The sequence below is a fragment of the Botryllus schlosseri genome, chromosome 3 (genome assembly GCF_051294905.1).
Source record: "Botryllus schlosseri isolate E-star chromosome 3, Bs_hap1, whole genome shotgun sequence".
NCBI lineage: Eukaryota > Metazoa > Chordata > Ascidiacea > Stolidobranchia > Styelidae > Botryllus > Botryllus schlosseri.
In genome coordinates, this window is record NC_137238.1 from 22,753,712 (window position 1) to 22,777,419 (window position 23,708).

General features: G+C 39.1%; 1 protein-coding gene across 1 annotated transcript in view; it reads right to left on the bottom strand.

The window, feature by feature from the left end:
- LOC145436128 (sialin-like) overlaps nucleotides 1-23,708 on the bottom strand; it is a 47,486-nt gene that overhangs the window by 22,540 nt on the left and 1,238 nt on the right. Inside the window, exons 2-9 of the mRNA XM_080313415.1 lie at nucleotides 23,347-23,447; nucleotides 14,362-14,517; nucleotides 11,296-11,383; nucleotides 5,530-5,616; nucleotides 2,432-2,550; nucleotides 2,212-2,373; nucleotides 1,866-1,995; nucleotides 808-894 (exon numbers count right to left, since the gene is read on the bottom strand). Coding sequence (XP_080169541.1) covers nucleotides 808-894; nucleotides 1,866-1,995; nucleotides 2,212-2,373; nucleotides 2,432-2,550; nucleotides 5,530-5,616; nucleotides 11,296-11,383; nucleotides 14,362-14,517; nucleotides 23,347-23,447 — 930 coding nt within the window. The remainder of the gene's footprint in view (nucleotides 1-807; nucleotides 895-1,865; nucleotides 1,996-2,211; nucleotides 2,374-2,431; nucleotides 2,551-5,529; nucleotides 5,617-11,295; nucleotides 11,384-14,361; nucleotides 14,518-23,346; nucleotides 23,448-23,708) is intronic.

Sequence of the window (23,708 nt, forward strand, 5' to 3'; positions counted from 1 at the left end):
CCAAGGTTTTCTGTGAAATTACTTGGATATTTTTTTAATGTCTGCTGTCCGACATCAATATATGGCAGTGGCACATGTGTATCTGGGTTACATGTGAATCCCTATTGTCTGACTGCTCAGAAAACACAATATTTTTTTAAGAATTTTGGAGAATTTAAAGAATTTTGGAGAATGCCACACTTAGGGATCCTTTCCGAGCTACCAATAGATATTTGCCATTCACTTGAATTGTAAATCTGGATTCCCAACTCCTCTAGCAACCGATGGTAACAGTATCATGCCAATGACAGTATCACGGCAATACACAATACTACCGAACTTAGCCCTTACAATGAAAACGCCATTTCTCATGATCGAAAGTGAGAGATGTCTTCCCTCTCTCTTGCCAATTAATTTCTTCTCAATTCGCAAGGTTGCCAAAGGTTCCGAATATTTCTATTCCAAGTCTCAAAGCCTATGTCAGATCACATATCTTGTATTGATAGACGACTCAATGTTCAGAATATTCATTGATTTCAAAATCTTCTTCATTAGTCCTGTTATCCCTAAGATCTTCATCTTGATCCAAATTATCGAGCGTATAGGAGTTTCAAGTTACACCAGATTAGCTGGATGGGGCATTGGACCTATAGCTGATAGTAAATATAGTGGTAATTCTTCTCTGTTCTCTGTTCTCTGTAATTCTTCCCTGTTGCCCAGTGTAATGTCACCAATGATAAATTAGTCGAGAGCTAACGGTAATATTTGAATGAAGTATCTCGAACTTGCATCAGTTATTGTATATTGATTGATTCAAGACCTTTGTACCTTGCACAGTAAAACATGCTACCGTTGCGGCAACACTTCCTGTAACTTGCACGGTCGTTATGAGCGCAATCGCAGATAGGATATGACCTGAATACAGAGAAATAACACCATGTCACAAAATTTTGCAAAAGTTTTAGTGGGCTAAAAATTTTTATGTATTGTGCTTAAGTATTCTAAACTAATTACCAGAATACCAAAATTTTTCCTTGAGTGTCCCAAATTTAGAAGAAATATCTATTTCTGTTATTTTTTCATTTTACCCATATTTGGTCCGTATTCATCACGATAATTCTTTATCGGACGTAAGAAAACGCTAATGAAAATGATAATATGAACGAATATAGCTTACTCCTGCATCAAGTAACAATGCAACACTTTAAAAATCGTCAGGAGTGGGTAAAACAGCCCCATGGGTAATCTCCACAACACGAGCCAATTTGAAAAAACCAAGGTCATATTCGGAATAAGTGGCTTTCGGAACCCCCCAAACCACTCTTACTTTGTCTGCCTAAAAATATGTGTTGACCAGTGTTATCATTCTCAAGTGCTTGCAATTCAACAAGGTCCGAAAACAGAGTTTCAAAACCAAAACACACAATGAGTATTTTCGTTTATATTCATATTTGATAATCCCTATCCCGCGTATGAAAATAATATTAGTTTTCGGGCCACAACACGTATTACTACTTGAAGTGGCTTATGCCTGCGTCAGTCTCGCTGATATGTAAATTGATTTTTTATCATTGGGCAATCGGTGCATGCGCAATTGATTTCGGGTCCTCGGTATCGATCAGCAGTTACCCTCTGCTTGAGCTTGAAGCGTTATGAAAATTACCATGGAACAACCAACTTTTCGACAACATTCGTTCGAGAACCTAATCATTAAAAACTACTACCACTGATCAAAATTCGATATGGTACGTTAGATTAATACAAACTTATGTGTATGTAACCATATATTTTGAGTGGAGATGTAGAAACGATGTGCCCAACTGATGGTGCTTGCGGATTGAGTAAATTTGTAATCACATTTATTTGTTGCACATGAATTTGCCCACCTGCAAATTGAACTACCTTGCGAACTCTACTGCGTCGGTAACCTTTAGCGATAACTCGGTCAACGAGCCATCCGAGGCCAAAGCAGAATAAAATCTTCGCAGCATGCGGTATGCCACTCAATGAACTGCTCTGTAAAAGGTATATTCAAATAAACTCCTGATTCAGACAATTACTAAATTTCAAAATACAGGCTGTCAACATGTAGGACTACACAAACTTACTTTGAAAACTAAACTAAAATTTTTCGGAAATAAGCCACAGATAGCATATGAATAAGTTACATATTCCTAATAGGCATTGGCATTTAATTCTCATCCCCACGACCCTCTCCGCTGACCCGCTGACCTCTTCGACACCGAGTTGAAAAATATCCTGTAGATACGTCGGTAGTAATACGAATATGAATATTGGCATATGTTCCAGACACGATGCGATAACGACGCCCCACACGCGTGTAGATTTGAAGATCTCAATCCATTTCACATTATCTTGCCTGTCGACGCCAACCTAAAGAGGTATGTTTTGCGTCACGGCACGTTCACCCTATAAGAATAGAGATTTGTACTTCATGTCCGATAGATGTCTCGATTAATTGTATTTCGTCCGCGGTAATACGTGGATGGTCTCTTGGAGTCTCGTAGATAATGAAAATCCATATTACCGACCATATGAATCCTGCCGCCCCTACAGAGTTAATAGCCGTATCAATAAATATACTAGAATGAGCGAATTAGCCGCTCGGTCGCGGCGATTACACGTCGGATGTCTGAAAAACATATCTTATATAAAATAACAAGCGTGCATAAATTCGAGTTGCAGGCCACAAGAATGGACGAATATATTGAAATTACCATGATACTGCTGGTCACTTCACGGATTCATTATATTTATAACAATCTCCTTTCACATTAGAAATTGTCACACGCCCGTGGAACAATGACAGGTCTGTTTTCTACGTCACAATCAACTTTATTACCAGATCATTAATTGTAACTTCGTTTGCATTTCAAACTTCACACATTGATGTCGGAAGGATTTCGCATTTAAAACACATTTGTGATGTTCAGTGTTTACGTTTCTGTAGTGGAACATATTGCTACTATCTACCTTCTTATGTTCGCTTGAGCGCCATCGAACAAAATTATTCATTCTAGGTTAGTTGTAAGTGCCTTCATTTCAACTGCGTTAGTATATTTTTGTTGTATTCAAAACGGCTGTCATTGCCAAAACCGTGAATTCAAATAAAAATGCCATCTTGCTAAACTTGGCAACATGCATGACCAATTAAGGTACCACATAAATTAGTTTCTTTGTGTACAATATTGACCAAAGCTAACATATAATTGAATATGGGATCAAGAAATAAACTTTACCTGATTAAAAGAAAAAATTGAAGTTTTGAGCTCAGCGTAACAAATTGATTCAGAAAAGTTAAAACATCTTTGACCCTTAAGAAATAATTTTTAAACGCAGCATAGTGTTCTATCCCGAAAGGCTATAGTTACAGTCGAAATGCACGGGCAGGACTGTAGGCATATAGGGTCCAAGCAATGGCTGGTAGCTATCTGTATATCGTATGCACTCGATTTGTAAGAATTCCTTGCCATGTTTTGATACGAAGTAACTCAAGTACAAAGAAGGGTTGTGATAAAGTCACTACCTTGGAGTCTTAAGTAAGGCAGGTTTTTGTTGCACTATAATCACGAGAAAGTTCCATTTATTTTAACAAAATTTGCCGAAAAAGTTGCATTTATAATTTTTGTTTAATGATCAGGGTATCAGATACTCGAAACGTTCTGTTCCATAACGTAGTTCCTGTAGAACCGTCGAATTCAATACTTTGCCATTTACCGGTCTTACAAAACCGATAAAAATTACATTATTCCCGGCACACATCAATAAAAATATGCAATGCGGGAATAATTTCCTCCCAAAAGTCAAACAACATAGCAATAGCCCCACCCCCCTGAAACAAGTCGAATAACACACCCCAAATCCACCAGGTCTGCAAACTTGACCCAAGGGATTACAGAAAAAACTCACTGTTGGTGACTTTAACAAAATCAATAGCCTGAAAAAGGTGACCCAGTGATGATGTAATTTTCCGTGGTCTCGCCTGGGTGTTCGAGATATAGGAAACTATATCATATTTAAACGACAGAATTATTAAAGCGATCTATTTACGTCTTGTTTGGGCACGGTCGTGCTTGGCAGGGGTGGCTGAACTTTTTGCTTACAAGCCATTGTGTCATAGATAACAATCAGATGCATAAACCCCGATCATATAGCTATTTGTTATGCAAATCAAAGGAAATAGAACCATACTAGAAATAGTTTATGACGTGTTTCTAAATTGCTCCTTTACATTTTCACCCAATACCTGATAAAAGTTGTAGTGAAAATTGGCATGAAAAATAGAGGAAAGCTGCAAAAAGTTGCACTATAAAATCCCTCCAAACGGCTTAAAACATCATTGTACATAATAGATTCTGAGTATCTAGGAAGCTGTGGGAAGCTTTAAAAGAAAGTTGCAAAAGTTGCAAAAACTTGACAAAGTCATAAGTTATACCGAGTCATTGCACACTTTGATGCGAGTCAAGTCAAGTCAACCGATTTTGGAGGTGACTCGAGTCAAGTCAAGTCGCGAGTCAAGTCACAATTCAAGTCAAATCGAATTGTCTATGTATGAGGGGCGATTCAAAGTCATTACATTTTGCAGATTGATTCACCATTTATTCTGAATCAAATGAGGAATGTAAAGTTAAATATACACTCAAAAAGGCGTTCTATCGCTCATGCATAGGCGACGTAGAACTGCTAATACAATGGGCGAGTAAAATTATAGCTCAAGTCTATAATCAACAGCCGAAATAGACGATCGAATAGGAAACCTCGAGAAGTAGGAACAATTTGATGATGCATTACAGTGAATATTGAATGCACTGCCCATCTACACATTCGTGAGATACGATTTTAGCCTGCTTCTGTTACCGAGTAACACAAAGGCATAAACTGTATTCGCTCGAGTTAAATAATACATATGGTTGGTAACGGTGAGTACTGTGCAATTACAGCACTGAGCAGTCCAAGCAACAGTAACAAATGTACGCTATAAGCTATAATCGGTTTACAGTTAATTTATTCGTGATGTAGCAGTATACGGTGTCGCGAACAATCCGAACATACACAAGATACAGCGATTTGTAGTCGACAACGATTACTTGATGACTTGAAATTGACTCGTAAATTCTGCTCCTAGTCACCAGTCAATCCATATTTCTGAAACGCTAAGTCAAGTCAAGTCAAGTCAAGTAAATTTTGCAAGGTGACTCGTGTCAAGTCAAGTCTCACGAAAAAGTTGACTCGAGTCATCCCAACACTGGTACACAGCATGCAATGCAAGAACCGGGGGCCTATGAATGCAGATGAGTTGTCGATAAAGGATTCTGTATTGATAATATATCAAGTTATAATGCTTTCGGATCGATTATTATTGTTAGACATGGTTGAGAGTATTGTACATGCGAAACGCCGAAATCTCTGATTGTATAGCCACAGACGAGAGTCGCAAGTAGGCATAGCGTGGTTGTCTTACATAAACTTTCCAAGTGTCGGATAAAGATATCGAATAGCTGTCAGATCAAATCAAAGTCATATGGTCACCTGTGCAATAAAACGGGTACTCCCATCCATATTCCCCTGCTAAATATCCACTGAATATTAGAACCAACGCTGCTGCAGAGTTGTAACCTGAAAGCGTAGGCTATTTAATAAAATAGATCAGTGGTTCTCAAACTGGGAGTAATCACCCCCAAAGCGGTAATTTACCAATTTTCGCGGGGTAATTCAACTTGACATTTCTTATAAACTTATAACGCTGCACTGAAATATTTTCAAACATACATATGAATGTAGGCTAACATATATTTTCGCAAGCTTGTAGGTTATATATATTTTGTTTCGCTTAACACACCATGCCTGTTGTGATATCATAGTGATTATGAATAACAGCGCAGAATGTAGTTTAGTATTGTGCTAAGTAAGTCCAATTTATTTTGCAGTAGTGCGGATCATAGATTGTTACACATGCTGACAAATCGAAAGACAAGGGGCGCCTAATTTCAGCTTTACACCTATAGTGCAGTAACAGCCGCGAATTCATGGACCAGACAAATGCCCTCTATACATACATCTCCCTTGGCTTGGGTCAGTGTCAGTCGGCTTTTCTAATCAAATCCGGTCATCAGTGCAATCGTGCTATTTAATGCTGAATACCCGAGTGGTGTTCATGACTAGGCCGCTCATGCCTGAAACTCGCAAGGATGTGCTCCCTGCTTTACAAACAAGTAATATTGTATATAAATTCCAATGCCACTGTGATAGTCGGTATGTGGGTCGCACATCTTTGCGGTTGGCTGAACGAGTGAACCAACATGTGCCTAAATCGATTAGGTCAGTAAACAAGCCTATCGATCGATCTGCACTTGTTCGTCGGTGTAAGGAAGCGGTTGACTCTGCTTCCTATAACCAGGTCTCAGCGTTCAACTCTGTAATTGGTCAACATTTAATGAACTACCCGGTGTGTGCCAGTCAATGCAATGACAGTATGTTCACTGTGATTGCTAAATGCAGATCTGCCTTCCATCTGTCTGTCTTGGAGTCAACCATAATAAAATTGACCAATCCGGATTTATGTCGGCAGAAAGATTTTCTATATAATCTCAAAATTTCCCATTAATATACACCGCTATTTGTCTGTGTGTTGTCTTCCGTGTATTATAGTATAACTTGATTTTCTCTAGTCTCTTGTTATGACTACCGGTACAGCTGACTTTGCCTAGCGTTAATTTTTTATTATTGTATTATTACGTCATACTTTGCCATTTTGGTTTTCGTTTGAATCTCTCTCTGTAGGCTTATTATTGTGCCGTTAACTCTCGATAAGGGGCACACGAAAAGTCTTCGAGTTAATAAATTCTTTACTGCAATGAATGTAGTTGTGAAAGCAATACTCAAGTAACAATATCGTAGAAATATAGGTATTAGTATTGAAAAGTGTAGTGGTCTAGTCTAGTCGGAAAATCAGGTCTAACATCATACAAATGCCTTCCAAGAAACGAGGTGAAGATATTTGAACCTTTTAAGTTCGCCTTCAAAATGAATAACCAATCTTCGTCATAATGGCATTGAACTTTCTGATTTAATTTTCTTCAACTTATCGCTGTGAAATAGGATTTTCTGCAGTGGTATGTATCAAAACGAATTATCAAAATAAGTTTGCGATTGACAATTGCATGGGATGCTGTCTATTGTCCTCCTCTTTTCATAGATGTGACTACTGAATAAAACAAAAACAGCATCAGCCTTTCCATTGACTTTATATTTTAACAGGCATTTTAGTGTACATTATGACGTCACTTTATGTCGTTTTTTAATTATTGAGTGCAAGCTGTAATTTGTTATTTTTTGAAAAGGGGTAATTGCATCCTGTCCTTTTCTTCTGGAAGGTGACAGTATCAAAAAGGTTAAAAACCACTAAAATAGATGGTTGCTTCAGTCGGAGTTTTGGTCCAGATCATTTCATACCGAAATTAAGCTTAAAAATTTTACGAAATTTTCGAACACGTACACGGAATGTCGCCCAGTACTTTCAAAATCTATATGTCTCAGCTACAGGGCTTGCATTCATTCTTATTGGGTGAAACAGCACGAAGATGTCTGCACTACGCTGCATCCGATACCGGAATGCAACTCACCCATTGTCAGGTGTGATATCGTATGGGCATATTAGTTTATGCTACATACCAGCTTTATTGATGTAGACCTATAATATTGACACCGTAGAAGAAAAATTTGGATAACAGAAGAATTCACCAGGTGTTGGAAATGCGATTGGGTATACGATAGGGCTAGGCCAACGGTGAAGTCGTTCGGCATTGGCGCCAATTCCGTGCGGTCTAATCTCTTAATGCACGCGTTAATATTAGGACACGAGATTGGAGGTGGCTTCTTCATGTAGGCTACTACATTTCCCAATATGCTGTCAAACGTATACAGAATGCAATTCGGTCTAGGCGACATATGTCATCAAGAGAATGGTTATACCTGCTTCATGTAGATCAACTTGGTTTGATACGAATGTTGAATGTTGTGCCCAAAGTGCTGCAATCCTAATTTATTACACGTTCGCGAGGCACGATATCATTTTTTGTGATATCAAAATGAAAGGGATACAATCAATGAATAATAGATAATGGTTGATATTAGGGTTTATAGCAGTGGTCGGGAACCTATGACTCGCGAGCCATATATGGCTCTGTTGAGTATAAGATATGGCTCTTTGCCGAATATTTATTTTTGTACTGAATTGATCAATATTGCAGCGACTTGTTGGTGAATTTTCATCACGGCCAATGTAATTATTCTCGTGGCAGCATAAACATGTCTTTGAGAGGTAAATACAATGCTGTCTTCAGGTTTAGGGGCTCGGACCCCCTCTTTTGAAAATGATCAAATTTAAATAACTGTCACGCTGGCGGCCAATGTCTCTCGCGAATTCTATGTACCTCACTCGAAATCCTGTATTGTGCGATACGTTGATTAATCAAAGAGCATAGCAGACATGGCGACTCCCATTTTAAAACGCAGTTTTCAAATAGAAATTGTCTTGCTGATCTACGGCACGAAATAAACTGTTGTGGATCTGACATTCACAATTACAAACTCGAATAACAAACAACGCCATGGCTATCCCCACGTTCTTGATTGGCAAGTATAGCTCTGTGTAGTGCCGGCGATAAAATGTATGCTTGTAGCGCAACGTTATGTTACCGCCGAATACTTTGAGAATTGAGAAGTCGATAAGTATTTAGATTTTCGGAATCAGTGTGAAAGTTACATTCGATTATTATCAGTTATGATAAATTCTAAGCTACATATACGATGAATTGTGCTATCAATGGTGAGGCTTGGCCCGTCTGTGCCTTACCTCTCGTTTCGAGTTTTATTTTTAAACAATAAATACCAGTTTTCACAGAGAAAATATGGCGCACATGAGGAATCCTATTTATAGTGAGTTCGAATGAGTGCTACCATGATGTCACGAATTTTCAATTGTGACGTAACAGTCGATTGTCATGTATGGCTCTTTGGGAATTGAGATGGAAAAAATATGGTCAACATGGCTCTCCGGACAAAAAAGGTTCCCGACCACTGGTTTATAGGGTTAGTGGTAACCGTTTGACATGGCCGTGGCGTGAGTTTTATCGAGTACGATGACGGTTTCTATAAATGATAAAATCAATTTAAAACAAACAAGCTTAAAACATGGCCGATTTTTCAGAACTAATCTCTGTATTGTTTGCTCTATTCATCCCAAGACGATGTAGCTCCTGTTATGGATGAGGATTCCGATTCTTGTCATAAACGGGCCAAGAATATCTTTTACCGGGACTACATCGCCATGCAGCATTTGTTGGGTCGATGGTCATCATCGTCAGAACATCCATTCCGTTAGAGTGATATATATATATATGCTATATATATCCATTCGTGATAACTGTTGAACCGACGACGATTTCGAGGGTTCTAAACATCCGTATTATGTATGTCGACAATATATAGTACAGGTCATCGGACGGCTCATATTACATGTTTTTCTCAAGTATTTACACAATTATGACCATGACTATTCAACTTCAAAAATATAAATAGCTTATTGTTCGAAGCAATGTTTGAGAAATGTTTTAAAGAAAGTGTTCTCAAACACCTCTTGCTTTATATGCATAAGGTTACCATAGGTCATCCTCTTTTTTGAGATGTTGTCCTCTTTTTTGAGAATTGTGGTTAAATATATGGCAAAATTCTACTTAGATAAAGTACATCATCACTGAAGTAACGCTCTGGTGGGTATTTAGGGAGCTGGGCCGGAAAGTTGACCATTTTTTCAGTCAACCGACCAGGAAGTGAGAAAAAGTTACCATTTTTCAGGATTTTTCTCCGGTTTTGCAAGTCTGAAAATTTTGAAAAAGTGTCCTTTTTTCAGATTTCCAAAATATGGTAACCCTATATATGCATCCTTAACTTCGATTAATCTTGATATAAACGAAAGGGCCTACCTAAGTTGCCATGACCATGACATTCGTTTGGGAGTAGGAATATTACGTTACTGTCAAAATCAATCAAATATAATATCAATCGCGTATGGCGATAATATATAGAATTATAATTGGCAGATATACATCAACAGTATTTACATACGCAATATCAACAGTGTCTTTGAATGTACCCAGGGTTGTAACCAAGTCACAAGGTTCCGAGTCACACGTCAATCTCTCTTCGATAGTTTTGACTCGATTCAAGTCGAGTTATTTTCAATTTACCACCGAGTCAAGTCCGAGTCCAAGTTAGCTTGTAGAGCAGTGGTTCTTAACCTGGGGGTAATTACCCCCAAAGGGGTAATTCACCAATTTCCGGGGGGTAATTCTAATTGACATATTTCACGAACTTTTGACGTTGCACTGAAATATTTTCAAACGTAAATATGAATGTAGGCTAAGATGAATTTTTGCGTGCTTGTATATATTTTGTTTCACTCAACACACCATGCCTGCTGTGATATCATAGTAACCACTAGTGATTATGAATAACAGGGTCAAATATAGTTAGCATAGTGCTAGGTATATCGAATTTATTTCGCAGTAGTGCGAATCATATTATATTGTTACGCATGCTGGCAAATTGAAGGACAACAAGGGAAGTCTAGGTTCAGGTTTACAGCTATAATGCAATAACAATATCCAAGAAATATAATTGTTAGTATTGAAAAGTGTAGTGGCCTAGTCTAGTCAGAAAAATTAAGTCTGAAATCATCAAAATGCTTTCGGAGAAACGAGGGGAAGATATTGGAAACCTTGTGGGTTCGGCTTCAAAATGAATAACCAATCTTTGTCATAATGGCATTTAAACTTTCTGATTGAATTGCATCCTGTCATTTTCTTCTTGGGGGTAACGGTATGAAAAAGGTTAAGAACCACTGTTGTAGAGGATCGAGTCCTATTCATTATGTTCATGGTTCAATTTTCAGTTCAATCCGGATCAACCCACTTTTCTCAAGTGTGCTTGAGTGATATGGAATGGCTCGCGTGCATAATATAGTAAGTGTCCTCAGTCTTAACAGTTCCTGGCCCAATTTTTCAAGTATCAGGACTGATAGACGGAAATATCAATAATGTGGCAACTTTACTATTCTTCGAAGCTACAAAGAAATGTCTGTCCTGACTGTCCTAGTCTCGAGTCATATGACTTGGTTCGAATCATGCGTAATTACCCGAGTCAAGTCGAGTCACCAAAAATTCGTGGCTCGACTCATAACTCGAGTCATTACAACCCTGAATGTACCTATATAGGCTATTGATGCGGATAATTCACCTATTGACATCAGCGATAGATGTTTCCCTCTTTCGTCCACCGGCGACCAAACACCCAACAGCCCTTGCGTTAGTGGGGAATATGAGCCCTAGACAAGAAAACGTAATATACATCAATATCAAATTAATATGTGCGACGTAGTCAATGTCGGTAGTCAAGTAGCAGTAGGAGGCACGACATAAATTCTTACTCAAATCCAAGTTGAAGTGGCGATCTACAACGCACGTCAAAACTATTCCAGTGGAATTAGAATATGAATATGTGGAAAGTACTCCAGGTAATTTCAAACATAGCTTAATCAGAGGTGGTTACTTGCGCGACTAACGACATGTCTCCCTGAAATAGGCGATTGTCGAAAATATGTTCATTTACCGTGATACCCGGGCCGTTTCGCGCACTTCTTATGACAATTTCGATCATGAAGGTGATGCATCCATTTTTTCAGTATGAACTTTTAGTTCGCTCAGTCAAAATTGCAATGGTTAATGAGCGTTTACCAAAAACTGATAAGTTACTGTGGACTTAGCCTAAATACAAAACCACTGGAATGAGTTGAGAAAAAAGATGAAACCTACTTGGTATTACGGAAAAATAGATCTAATTTGTTACTATAACCAGCGCAGGATAGCATGCAAATAATAACGACCAGTGGTTGTCAAATCCACAGTCGCGACTCAGTTCACAGATCCTATGTTCAAGTCGCACTTACGGTGTGGTCAAGAAGACGCGCAATTCAAGGGGATTGATACCACGACGTCTACGCAGCGGTACGAGTTTGCAGTAGTTATAGCTGCATCCGCCCAAAGTATATCGAGAGATCTATCAACATTATTGCATACCAATCCTATTTAAGACGGCCACCGAAAATTGACCAAGATATTCGAGACGCCTTCAAATCAAACTGCCTGACTGAAATAAAACATATTTTAGCGACGAATTGCCCTCCCATATTGCTGAGTGGAGTGCAATTAATTGATATAATATTTGATTGTCATACGATACGTTCATACGCATAATCTTGAATGGCAGAGAATACATGAAAATATATTTGACATAAAAGTAAGCTAACCATTACCCATCTACAACGACGTGACTACGCGCTCACAATCTAGGGTTACCATGCGTCTCATTTAGCAGTATTTGTCCTCCTTTTTCAGGTTTTAGAAAATGTCCTTCGAGGACGCCCAAATGTCCTCCTTTTTGGCAATTCGTCATCCTTCACAGCTTTTAGAGCTAAGACAGTGGATGGATTCGAGCGAAAATAGGCATAAATGACGCTAAATAGGAAATTCGTGGTTCGAACAAAAGTGACGCCTTTTTTGGTTTTAGTCAACCAACCACTATGTCGTGGAAAATTCACCATTTTTCCGGATTTTACTCTCTAAGTCTAAAAATTTTGAAAACATGTCCTTTTTTCCCGATTCCAAAATAAGGTAACCCTATCACAATCAAAATGTGAAGTTAGGTAATGGTTAGGACGTGACTAGGTAAGGTCAAGGAAATATTTATTAACGTATCCCAAGTTACACCGCTGTTCAGTCTATAGCTCAGTGATTCCCAACCGCGGCCCCCAGCTAGCCTTCTTGCGGCCCCCACAAAAATATTAGGAAATTGATTCATGATATAAAATAAAATTTATAATTATAAAATACTCTTGCTTGGCTTGGAGTCTGGAGTTTTTAATTAAAATTGCAGGAAAGTTGTGAGTAGACTGCTAACGTTACGTCACTGCTGTTTCAATGCAATGTGCCCTAACTTTCCAGTTGAACGAGCAGTAGCTATAGATATAGGTATTGATAACTAATCCACGGATAGATGTACAACACGTAACTCACGGTTGAATGCGCCGAGAGGCGTACTGCTTAGCCGGCTGAAGGCAGTCCTATAGCTCTCGACCGAAGCGTCCGAATAATTTGATATACCCGGTCTTTATTGAAAGCTAGTGCAGCATTGACTCCAAAAATACGAATTGAAATCTCGCCAGGGCAATAAAACTAGTCCAAAATAGCGTCCGAAGGTCGGTCGTTCTGAACAATTGGAGTGCGGCAACGCAATGACCATAACAATGGCCAATGGCGTCGAGCGATTGTTCGGAGCAATGCCAATTTTCATATTTTGATGACTATTTTGGGTTCGTTTCGTTGCCTTGGCCATAATTAAATTTGTATTTTCTGAATCAGTGCGACACTTTCATTCGATTAAGACCAGACATATTAGACATATTTGGACGCTCGGATCGCCAGTTATAGGGCAACCAATTATGCTGCTTTTACCGGGCTCAGCAGTAGGCCTCTCGGTGTTTAAACTGTGTGCGATGTGCTGTGTAGTGTGCGTCAATCCGTATGTTAGAAATCTATGGTCAAGGCAAAACCCGGCAGCAGCTGTCCATTTCTCCTCGATTTTACTCTATTTAGTGAACTTTATATTGATCTAAAGCAGACAAAAATCCTATAAAGCTGCAATCATTTGGTCAAGTTAGTACGTGCTTTGATGCTTTATAATAGGGTTACTATATTTTGGAAATCTGTAAAGAGGACACTTCTTCAAAATGTTAAGACTTAAAATAATTGTGGAAGATCCTGAAAAAATGGTAAATTTTCCCCACTTCCTGTTCGGTTGACTACAAAAAAGGTCAACTTTACTGCTCAGCTCCCGAAATACCCGCGGGAGCGTTACTTCAGTGATTATTTACGGTATCTCAGTCGATTTTGCCCTATATTTAACCAAAATTATCAAAGAAAAGGACAAAATTAAAAAAAAAAGGACATTTGGGCGTCCTCCGAGGACACTTTCAAAAAACTCAAAAAAGAGGACCAATCCTCTCAAAGGAGAACGTATGGTAACCCTACTTTATAATTTTTGCTATACTTAATGAGTGTATTCGTGCGGCCCCCACCGTACTCAGAAATTCTAAATTTGGCCCTGACACCGAAAAAGGTTGGGAACCACTGGTCTAGCTGCATATTTAGAGAGTTAGACATTGAAGAATTACTTTTACAGTTTCCTAGAATCCAAGTAGGTTTTTCCTTACATGCCTAGATATCGCTGAAGTAACGTATTACAAACCGACAAAGCTCCGATGAGAATTCTTGCCACAATGAATAAAACGAAGTTTGCCCTAACGAGCACAGGAGTTGCGATTGTCAGGATCGAGGCTATCAAGATGCATATGCCCATAACGCGCGCCCGGCCGAATATTCTCCCAGACCAGGCTGCAAACACCTGAAATTGCATTCGTGTGTCTTGAATTAATTTAGAAATGTGGAAATTGCAGTCAGCAACTAGCCCAGTTGAGATCCATATTACGCGATTGCCACAATGTAGCTTTTTTGTGATTGTCAGCAACATTAGAGAAAAGGGGTTATTGGTTATAGTGATAAAGTCCTCTTAGAAATTAATATAGTCGAACACGCCTGTTGCTCAAGATTCATTCAAACATAAAACCAGAAGCCATCCTTCTTCATGCGCGCGTGATTCAATTTGATCAGCGTATGTAGTAATGGCGGAGTGACGAATTTATCACAATAATGGTTTAGTTTAGAATTGGAAACGTTAACAGCGTGGATTGTGAGATGTCGCTATCATGAGTACTGGAAAGGCAGGAAGCGCGGAAGCTTGCTAATTGAATACTATATTTATTAAACAGCAACAGCAACATCATGAACTGCTGATGCGATACCGTATATAGTGAATTTGACTATATGATTCTATAGTGGCACGTCTGTAATATCACCTACAGACGAAATTGATCGACCGGCTGCTAATCGTGAACTCATGCAAGCCGATTTAATGCTATCGATATTATGATGTATTGATCATTGAAGTCTGATTTATTGTGCTGTAGGTTTCATGTTGCATAATGTCTCACAAGCAATAACTACTGCAAGATCCATGCAGCACACCAGATACAGCATAAAGTACTGTACCGGTATTATAGCATATTGGTATCTACTGAATTTTGAAATGTAGGCCATTGGAAATTTAGAATGTTCCTTTATGGAATGTGAGATTGCTGAATTTATGGCTGAAGATTAGTTGCAACTATGAATATTCGCATCACATTAATATATTGATTTTCGTATTTTTGTGTCCAGAACAGTACATAACCATCGATAGCGATATTAAAATAATCGCGGCTGTCAGTGAACATGTCAAAAATTTATGGCGTTTATTATTGGTTTATAGTTATGGTATTCTAGGAACAACATTATAGTTAGCCCATCTTTAACCTCGCTCCGATCAAAGGATACCCCAACACTAAACCAATTATAAACTCCATAAACTTAACATGTTTAGGGCCTGGGGCAAAAGGGTCGTCAGCAATGTTACTGCAATGTTGGGACGGTCGCCGTGCATACTAGGGTTGGGACTTCGGGATCAAATTTGAAATCCCGGGATTTTCGGTTCTCAATCCCGGGATTTCCCGGGATTCGAAAAGTAGCAAAATACACATACAAGCTATACAAACAACATTCATTCCTTTTATTATTTACGCCAAACATGTGATCTTTAAGAGTATCCTCGTTTAGACCAGTGGTCTCGAGCTCAAATTTGCTCGCGGGCGAATTTTGTAGTTTCTGATGACGCGGCGGGCCGAAGCATCAAATAGGGAAGGGGTGGCCTACCTTTTGACCATTTACGGTCGCATTTGGAGTTCTCATGGGGCCTACGGCCGCATTCCAGGGCATAGTCGCAATGAACTAGTTATACAGCAAATACCATTGTTAGGATGTCTAAGTACATATCTGGTGAGCTTCGGACTTCTCTATTTACACATATAGTCTTGCTATATGCATAAAAATCGCGAGTGGTCACTGTTCATATTATGGGTCTGTACATTGTCGCAAGAAAATTTGTTCTCATTTGCTAATGAATTTCGTGAATAATATTAGTAGTTTTACATATTACTATCAAACGTTTATCCTTTCTCAGCCCATATGGATGCGATCAGATTCACCGGTAGAGTTGATAAATGGGGTGTTTTCGAAAGTTTAGGGCGATATATATATGATGGTGCATCTTCGGATGGGCCAATTGGTATTAGTTACTTTTTTTGCATGCTGTTATTTCTTGACCTCCCATCAGGATTTTCAGTATAGAGAGGATTCGGAGTTTGTATTTCTATATGGAGCGCATCATTTTTCTCTGCTGTTCGAATCTGTAATGTGGGGAGCTAATTGTAAAGGGCCCTACTATATTACAATGGAAGAATGCAGTCACATTGAATCGCGCTTCACGCGAAGAAAATTTCAAGATTTATTAAAAGCTATCAATAAATCGGGAGTCCATTCGTAAATTCAAATTGCATGACGACGGCCGCCAACAGATACTAATTGAATTACGTGTCCACGGCCGCACAAATTTCCTTCTACGGCCGCAGGTTGGCCACTCCTCAAATAGGGGTATAATATTATTTCCAAGTAGGCCATATATGACGGACCTTGCAGACTGGCATTCCATGCACATTGTGAAAATGTGATTCACTATTGTAATATTCATGGAAATGTCATATTTTTAAATGCATTATTAAACATTTTGTTGTGCTTGGCATAATTTGGCGATATAATGAGTTATATACATCTAGACACCATGCGAGACGACAAATTCATCATGTCATCGTGAAAGCTGCTGCGTTATAATTTCGCAGCTAGCGGGCATTTGACATGTCATAGCGATTCAGGTTTACGGAGTGGTTTTAGAGAGAATTTCAAGTTCTCAAATCCAAAATAAGATATTGTCCAGTTAAATATTGTCGAATACTTGAAAATGAAAAAGGCCAACGCGGGTCGCGTGTTAGATACCACTGTTTCAGACAATCAGCCGAGTTTGTGACACTGCTTTATCACGAAAAGAAGAGACATGGCCCTGCGTAAACCTTGCTAGTTGCTGCTTACAAATCCCGGGATTCCATTCGGATTAATCCCGGGATCGGGATTGCTTCAAATCCTGGGATCCCGGGATCGGGATTTCCCGGGGTCCCAACGCTAGTGCATACTCTTAATGCTTAGTTATACCTTTCAATATTAGTATATTGCACAGCAACATTGCCTATATATCAGCAGTATTAACAAAGTAGGCTATAGATGGGCCCTAAGGAAGGCTGATTGCTGATGTTCATATTGCCGTGGATAAGAAAGCACACCCTTTTATTATCAATGGATTCTTGCTATGTGGATGGGACATATCTGTGTTTGTGTATACAAAGTTACTTCACTTCTACCAGGTGTCTAGATATTGAACAGGCAATGTTGTGTAGTTCTTAACTTCGGAGTAGGGGGTCGCAATGGTGCATTGTTCATGGATAAAGATGTTGAATCATGTAAGTTGGAGTTACGAACTATATATGATGATTTATGATTGTCCATTAGTTAGCAATTTAATACCAGGGTTGGAACCAAGTCACATGACTCCGAATCACAAGTCAATCCCACTTTTATAGTTTTGACTCGAGTCAAGACGAGTCATTTTCAGTTCACCACCGAGTCCGAATCAAGGGATTATGACTCGAGTCCGAGTCCAAGTCATTGTGCTGACTGTACAGTTTCCAGTTAAAGTCTTGTTAAACCCACTTTATAACTATGTTTGGTGATATCGAATACTTCGCATTTATAATATGCTAATTTTCCTCACTGTAAGCAGTTTCTGGTCGCATTTTCAAGTACCAGTACCAATAGGTGAAATCCCAAGAGTGTGGTTACTTTACTTCTCTTCGAAATTACAATGAAATGTCGGGCTTGGCCGTCTGATTCTCGAGTCATATGACTTGGTTCGAGTCATGCGCAATGACTCGAGTCCAAGTCGAGTCAATACACGGATTGACTGGAGTCGAGTCATTTCCATTTTTTGAGAAAATGACTCGAGTCAAGTCGAGTCATCAGAAAAGCGTGATTCGAGTCGGACTGGAGTCATTACAACCCTGTTTAATACCCTGATAAAAAGTGTCATCAATGATGTGGAAATGGACTATAGACGGTGGTTCGCAATTGGCTGCTCAAAAGTGCTGCGTGCAACTATAATTTTATTATTAACTGCATTCTTATAGTGGCAAAGAGCGTGTAATTTCAGTTGGCCTACTTGGCTCGAATCATTGGAATTAATACTCGATTCGGGCTCGAGTACCCAAACCAATGTGCTAATCCCTGCTGATTAATCATTAGTGAGTAGAATGTGGGAATAGTCCAGATTGAACTCCATCGTCTTTGTTTTTTTACAGGATGTCATAGATTCCTGGCTTGACTTCTTGACAAATGGTTTCACTAGAAACATTCTAATACTTTTATTTATGTAGATTGGCAATGTCTAGTGTTCAACAGCGTCAAGAACACTGTGCGAAGAATGCCTTGTTGACTGGAACCGAAAACGTCATGCTCATTAAAAAGTCAGAAAGCTATTGAAGGTATAAAACATTGAATACACTGCATGGAAAGCAGAGACAGTGAAAGTAATCATCTTTTGTTCTGAAGTAGATGTAATGTTATGAATTTATACACACCTGAAGTAATAACTTACAAGTTGTGTCAAATCTACTCGAAATGGAAGTAGATAATGAAGTTCTGTAAAGAGCACAAATGATTAGTTTCAAAAAGTAGATTTGGTTGAGGTGTTGCATACTCTAAGCGTTTAATCACAGTAGGTGGTCGAAGTAATTATTATTTGCACTGGAGTAGAAATCGTAGCAACGCCGTAGATTTCTACTCCAGAACAATTAGCGATTTACAAGGCTTGTCAAAATCACTTCAAAAAGAAGTAAAAAGTTCTGAAAAGTCGGCCTACACAAGTATGCACTTAAGTAGTTTTAAAACAAGATTTTTTGGAAGTATTCCATACTTTAAGAATGTTATTGTTGGGGCTAGGAAAAATCGAATACCAACGTGATCGAGTATTTAGCTTCTATTCGAAGATTGTTTATTTTATTGTACTTTGTGACACGTGTCATTCATATGAATGTCTGTCAGTGTTGGGATCAAGTCACTATATTCGAGTCACGAGTCATTTTACATTTTGACTCGAGTCAAGTCAAGTCAATCGATTTTCGGAGGTGACTCGAGTCAAGTCAAGTCACCCGATTTTTGGAGGTGACTCGAGTCAAGTCGAGTCAAGTCAAGTCAAGTCAAGTCAAGTCAAGTCAAGTCAAGTCACGAGTCAAGGCATAATTCAAGTCAAGTTGTCTTTCGAAGTATGAGACGTGATTACGTCATTACATTTTGCTAGCTGCCTGAAATATAGATGGACTGGTCATTGATTCTGAACCGATGAACGAATAGAGAGTTAAATATACACGCAAGAAGACCCTGTATCGCTGACATATACGTGGCATAGCCCCAGTTTATAGTTACCAGCCAAAATAGCGAATGGATAATAGAAAATCGAATTGATAAGATGCAATACATTACCCATTTACAAATTGATATGATACAATTCGAGCCTGCGCCAATGGTTGAGAAATATATAAACTATATTCGAATTCAATTTCAATAAAACAAGAGGTTTGGTTAAGGTAAGAACATAGAACAGAAATAGACATCTTGCTATTGAATTATTTTACTATAGTTTACGCTTACGGCAACGTAAGCTGTAAGCTTCGATCACTTCGTTTGTGGAAAATTTATTTGTGAGAGAACAATGGAGGCTCAATTAAAACGCACGACCATTGAATGATTGGTCGCTCTCACGGCGTTTCACACCAGCGTTTTGCGAATAATCCGACCATATGCTAGATCAGGGGTCACCAACCCGGTGCCCGCGGGCACCAGGTAGCCCGCGAGGACTAAATGAGTCGCCCGCGAGCCCATTCTAAAAATAGGTGGAATAACAGCAATTACCAATATTCGTCAGATTATTACCAATGAGCTTTTAAATACATAGATCGATCGATTCAGCTATTCTTGTTTGAAACACACTAACATGTAACTTACATATATAAACACTTATCTTCTATTACAATTAGTAATATATAGATATGTGTGGTAGAATCACCATAAATTCAAGATACGGCGCATTACCTATACAGGTGACATGACGGAATACCCCACGGTCTTCTTGAAATGGTGGCGGTTCCGTTATGATAGCTCGACGACCAGGACAATGCCACAGTAGTAAACAATATTGCTATTCGGACTCAGATAGCTGTGAAGTACTAGCAGATTTTCAATATCTGTATACCCATTACGTATTACATCTTTTGACACAGCTTGTTTCTGTTACAATCAACGCAGTTTAATATACCATGTTTCTAACTTTCCGTAATCGTTGCTGCTGTCCGGTATTGTCATTTCTGGATGCTGAACCGTAGGAGATTGAAATTGTAACACTGCAAAATGACCCCCACCTCACTGTGCAGCAACGTTTGGTGCATTGTTGATACGGAAAAGTACACTGGTGTATGCGCAGCAGCTATGAAGGTTGCAAGCGTCTATGGTTCAACTTATCGTTGTGAATCAGCCTTTTCGGACATGAACTTCATCAAAAACAAACACAAAACACGCTTAATTATTGCACATATGGAACACTCACTCAGAATTGCAGTGTCAAGTTAAATACCAGAGTACAGCGCACTAGTTGATATCATACAATGCCAGGCTTCCCACCGATTGCTATAAAAACAGATAACATGATGTCCAGTCCTGTCCAGTGCTATGAATATCAAAGCGGAAATTCAGTGTGGTACGGGTAAACGGCGGGAGTAAATAGTAGCCCGCCGCTTCAATCATTACTCAAAAGTAGCCCTCGGTTGCAAAAAGGTTGGTGACCCCTGTGCTAGATACAGTGATTATAATCGACACCAATTACTTGATGACTTGAAATTGACTCGTGGATTTTGCTCCGAGTCACGAGTCAATCCACATTTCTGATACGCCAAGTCAAGTCAAGTCATTTTAGCAAAGTGACTCGAGTCAAGTCAAGTCATACGAAAAAGGTGACTCGAGTCATCCCGACACTGATGTCTGTAGCTATGTCTTACATGTGTCGTGTTTTGCGACATGACCAATCGATGTTTCAAGGCCTCGCAGTGTTACATAGAATCGGAATTCTAATTCTTGTTGATAAATTAGCACATGATTTCTGTACCCGAAAATACAATCTGTCTCGACTCGAATCGTTACTTTATTCAGATTCGAGTACATCAATCATCGTGGCAAGTCCTAGTTGAAGTAAGTGGTTACTTCCAAACAAAGATGGTCAAAGTAGTCATCGTTAGTACTCGAGTATAAATAGCGATTTGCAAGACATCAAACTACTTCCAAGTGTCGACATGGAGACTTGTGGCATGTTGTAGTTGTATGCTTTTGAACAGAGATAGTCAAAGTTGTCGTTTTCAGCACTAAAGTAGAAATATTTGTAGTGACAGTACTCTAGTAGAAGTAAAAGTAACGCCATGTATTTCTACTCGAGTACAAGCACTCAAGCAGTGATTTACACAGCTTGTAAAAACTATTTTAGATGAAAGTAGAAGTTCTGGAAAGTACTGATGTATGTACATCATGTGTTTCCACGAGTTAATTTGATTGTCGGGTTGCTAACTCCGTATCGCAACGTCAGAAGCTCTCCGCACTTGTAGACATAGTAGTATCGTCATAAGTTTCCACTCAAGTACAAATAGAAGTAGCGATATACAAGACATATCACAAATATTGCATGAGGAAATAGATATTGCAGCTCTGAGACAACATTCATGTGTTATGTCAGCAGAGATGCTCTACAAAGGATTTGCTGACATTATTGTGTGTGTTTCAGGCAAACAAGGACCAAGAAGAAAGCTGTTGTTTCAACCAAGTTTATTGCGAATACGCGCTCGCGCTCTTAACATGATGCGGTGCGAACGATGCATGGTTTTATAGCTTGCAATCTAAATTATTACTTATGATTGCTCAATGCTTATCTCTGTTTTAGTTGTATTAGCAGCTGTCCTTTGTCAAATTCATGTGACACGTTTCTTTCTAATTTCTCGTATGCACTTCAATTAAAATGTTTGTCGTGTTAGTTTAAAATTGACTTGCAACTTGCTGTTTTGTTCAAAATCCCACAGACACATGTAATTCGTAGTATGTGTTTGATTTCCTGATTGATTTTTCACGTAAGCCTCAACCTTGTTGAATAGTAATAGTTCATTACTTAAAGTTGCACTTGTATTTTGCAATTGTCGTTCTCCAGTAACCCAATATAAACAAAACAGTTTGTGAGCTTATATGATGTTGAATTCCATGTAGTTGTACCAGGTATGGACGTGGAGGAGGTCATCATGGAGATGATAAAGCGGTTCTCCACAGGGAGTCCTGAGATGGAAATCTCGAAGACTAGAACAGGGGGTAAATGACACATCCATAGGGAGTCACGTCACGTCCACAGTAGATCTGATGAGTCCAAATGGAGTCGCTTCACGTCCACAGTAGGTCATTTTGGACCAACCCAGGAAGTGAATTCGACGACTCGAGGTGTCGACAAATCCACTCCGGGGAAGTAACACTGGGCGTCCTGCGGCTATTCTGCAGGAAGTCAACTGGAAATCGAGTGCTTGCTGGGAAGTCATCGCAAACTATGGAGTCACAAGTCAATTCAAGCAAGATTTCAAAGTGACTTGGGTCAGGTCAATTCATTCAAAATCTTTCGATACCGACACTCTAAATTTCAAGCGTTACATTTAAATACAATATGACTTATTTCCATCTCTCGAGATACGTGATTGTCAGGTAAACACCTTTCAAGCGAGAGAGTGAGGTCTGCTTTCGCGTGAGAGACAAAAAGATGAGTTAAACGAGCTACAGTTAATTAAAAATTGTCGAGTAATATGAGTTCGTATCGGTTGATTCGGTACGCCGCGGAAGACACATATGCAACTTTGCATACCGGTATGACAGCGCCAAACTGGTAACACTCGGTGGCATCTCATATCTAGGCTACTATAACGATGTGATGCGAAAGATGCATATATACAAGCCTTGAAATATACGTGTACAGGACTGTACACAATACATGTGTAAGTAGTGTACGAGTAACCCTAAAACTATCATCAGCAGTCAGCACCACATGGAAATGATATAGCCTACGTTATACCTGAGAAACTGCGTACCCGTAGAAGTAGCCGCCCAAAGCCAAGCCCTGTTGGTTGGCATCCCAGGAAAATTCAGCGTGAGAATCAGATGTGTTATAATGACCTGAAAATCATAAATATATCTTTGCTGACAATCGTTTAATCAAGCGGTATATGGCAAAGCTCTGCGGACCTAATTCGGTCAGCAGAGAAAACCTTCGCTCAATTGCGCAGAGATAACGGCCAAGATCATGCTAAAATTAATGCAATGAGCATATGCTGACCTTGGTCCTGAATGTTTTGAGAAATATATATTTGATAACCGTACATTTGTTTTAGCGCCTCGCGCGATTTGCTTTTCGGTACGCATTTTTGAGTAGTTATG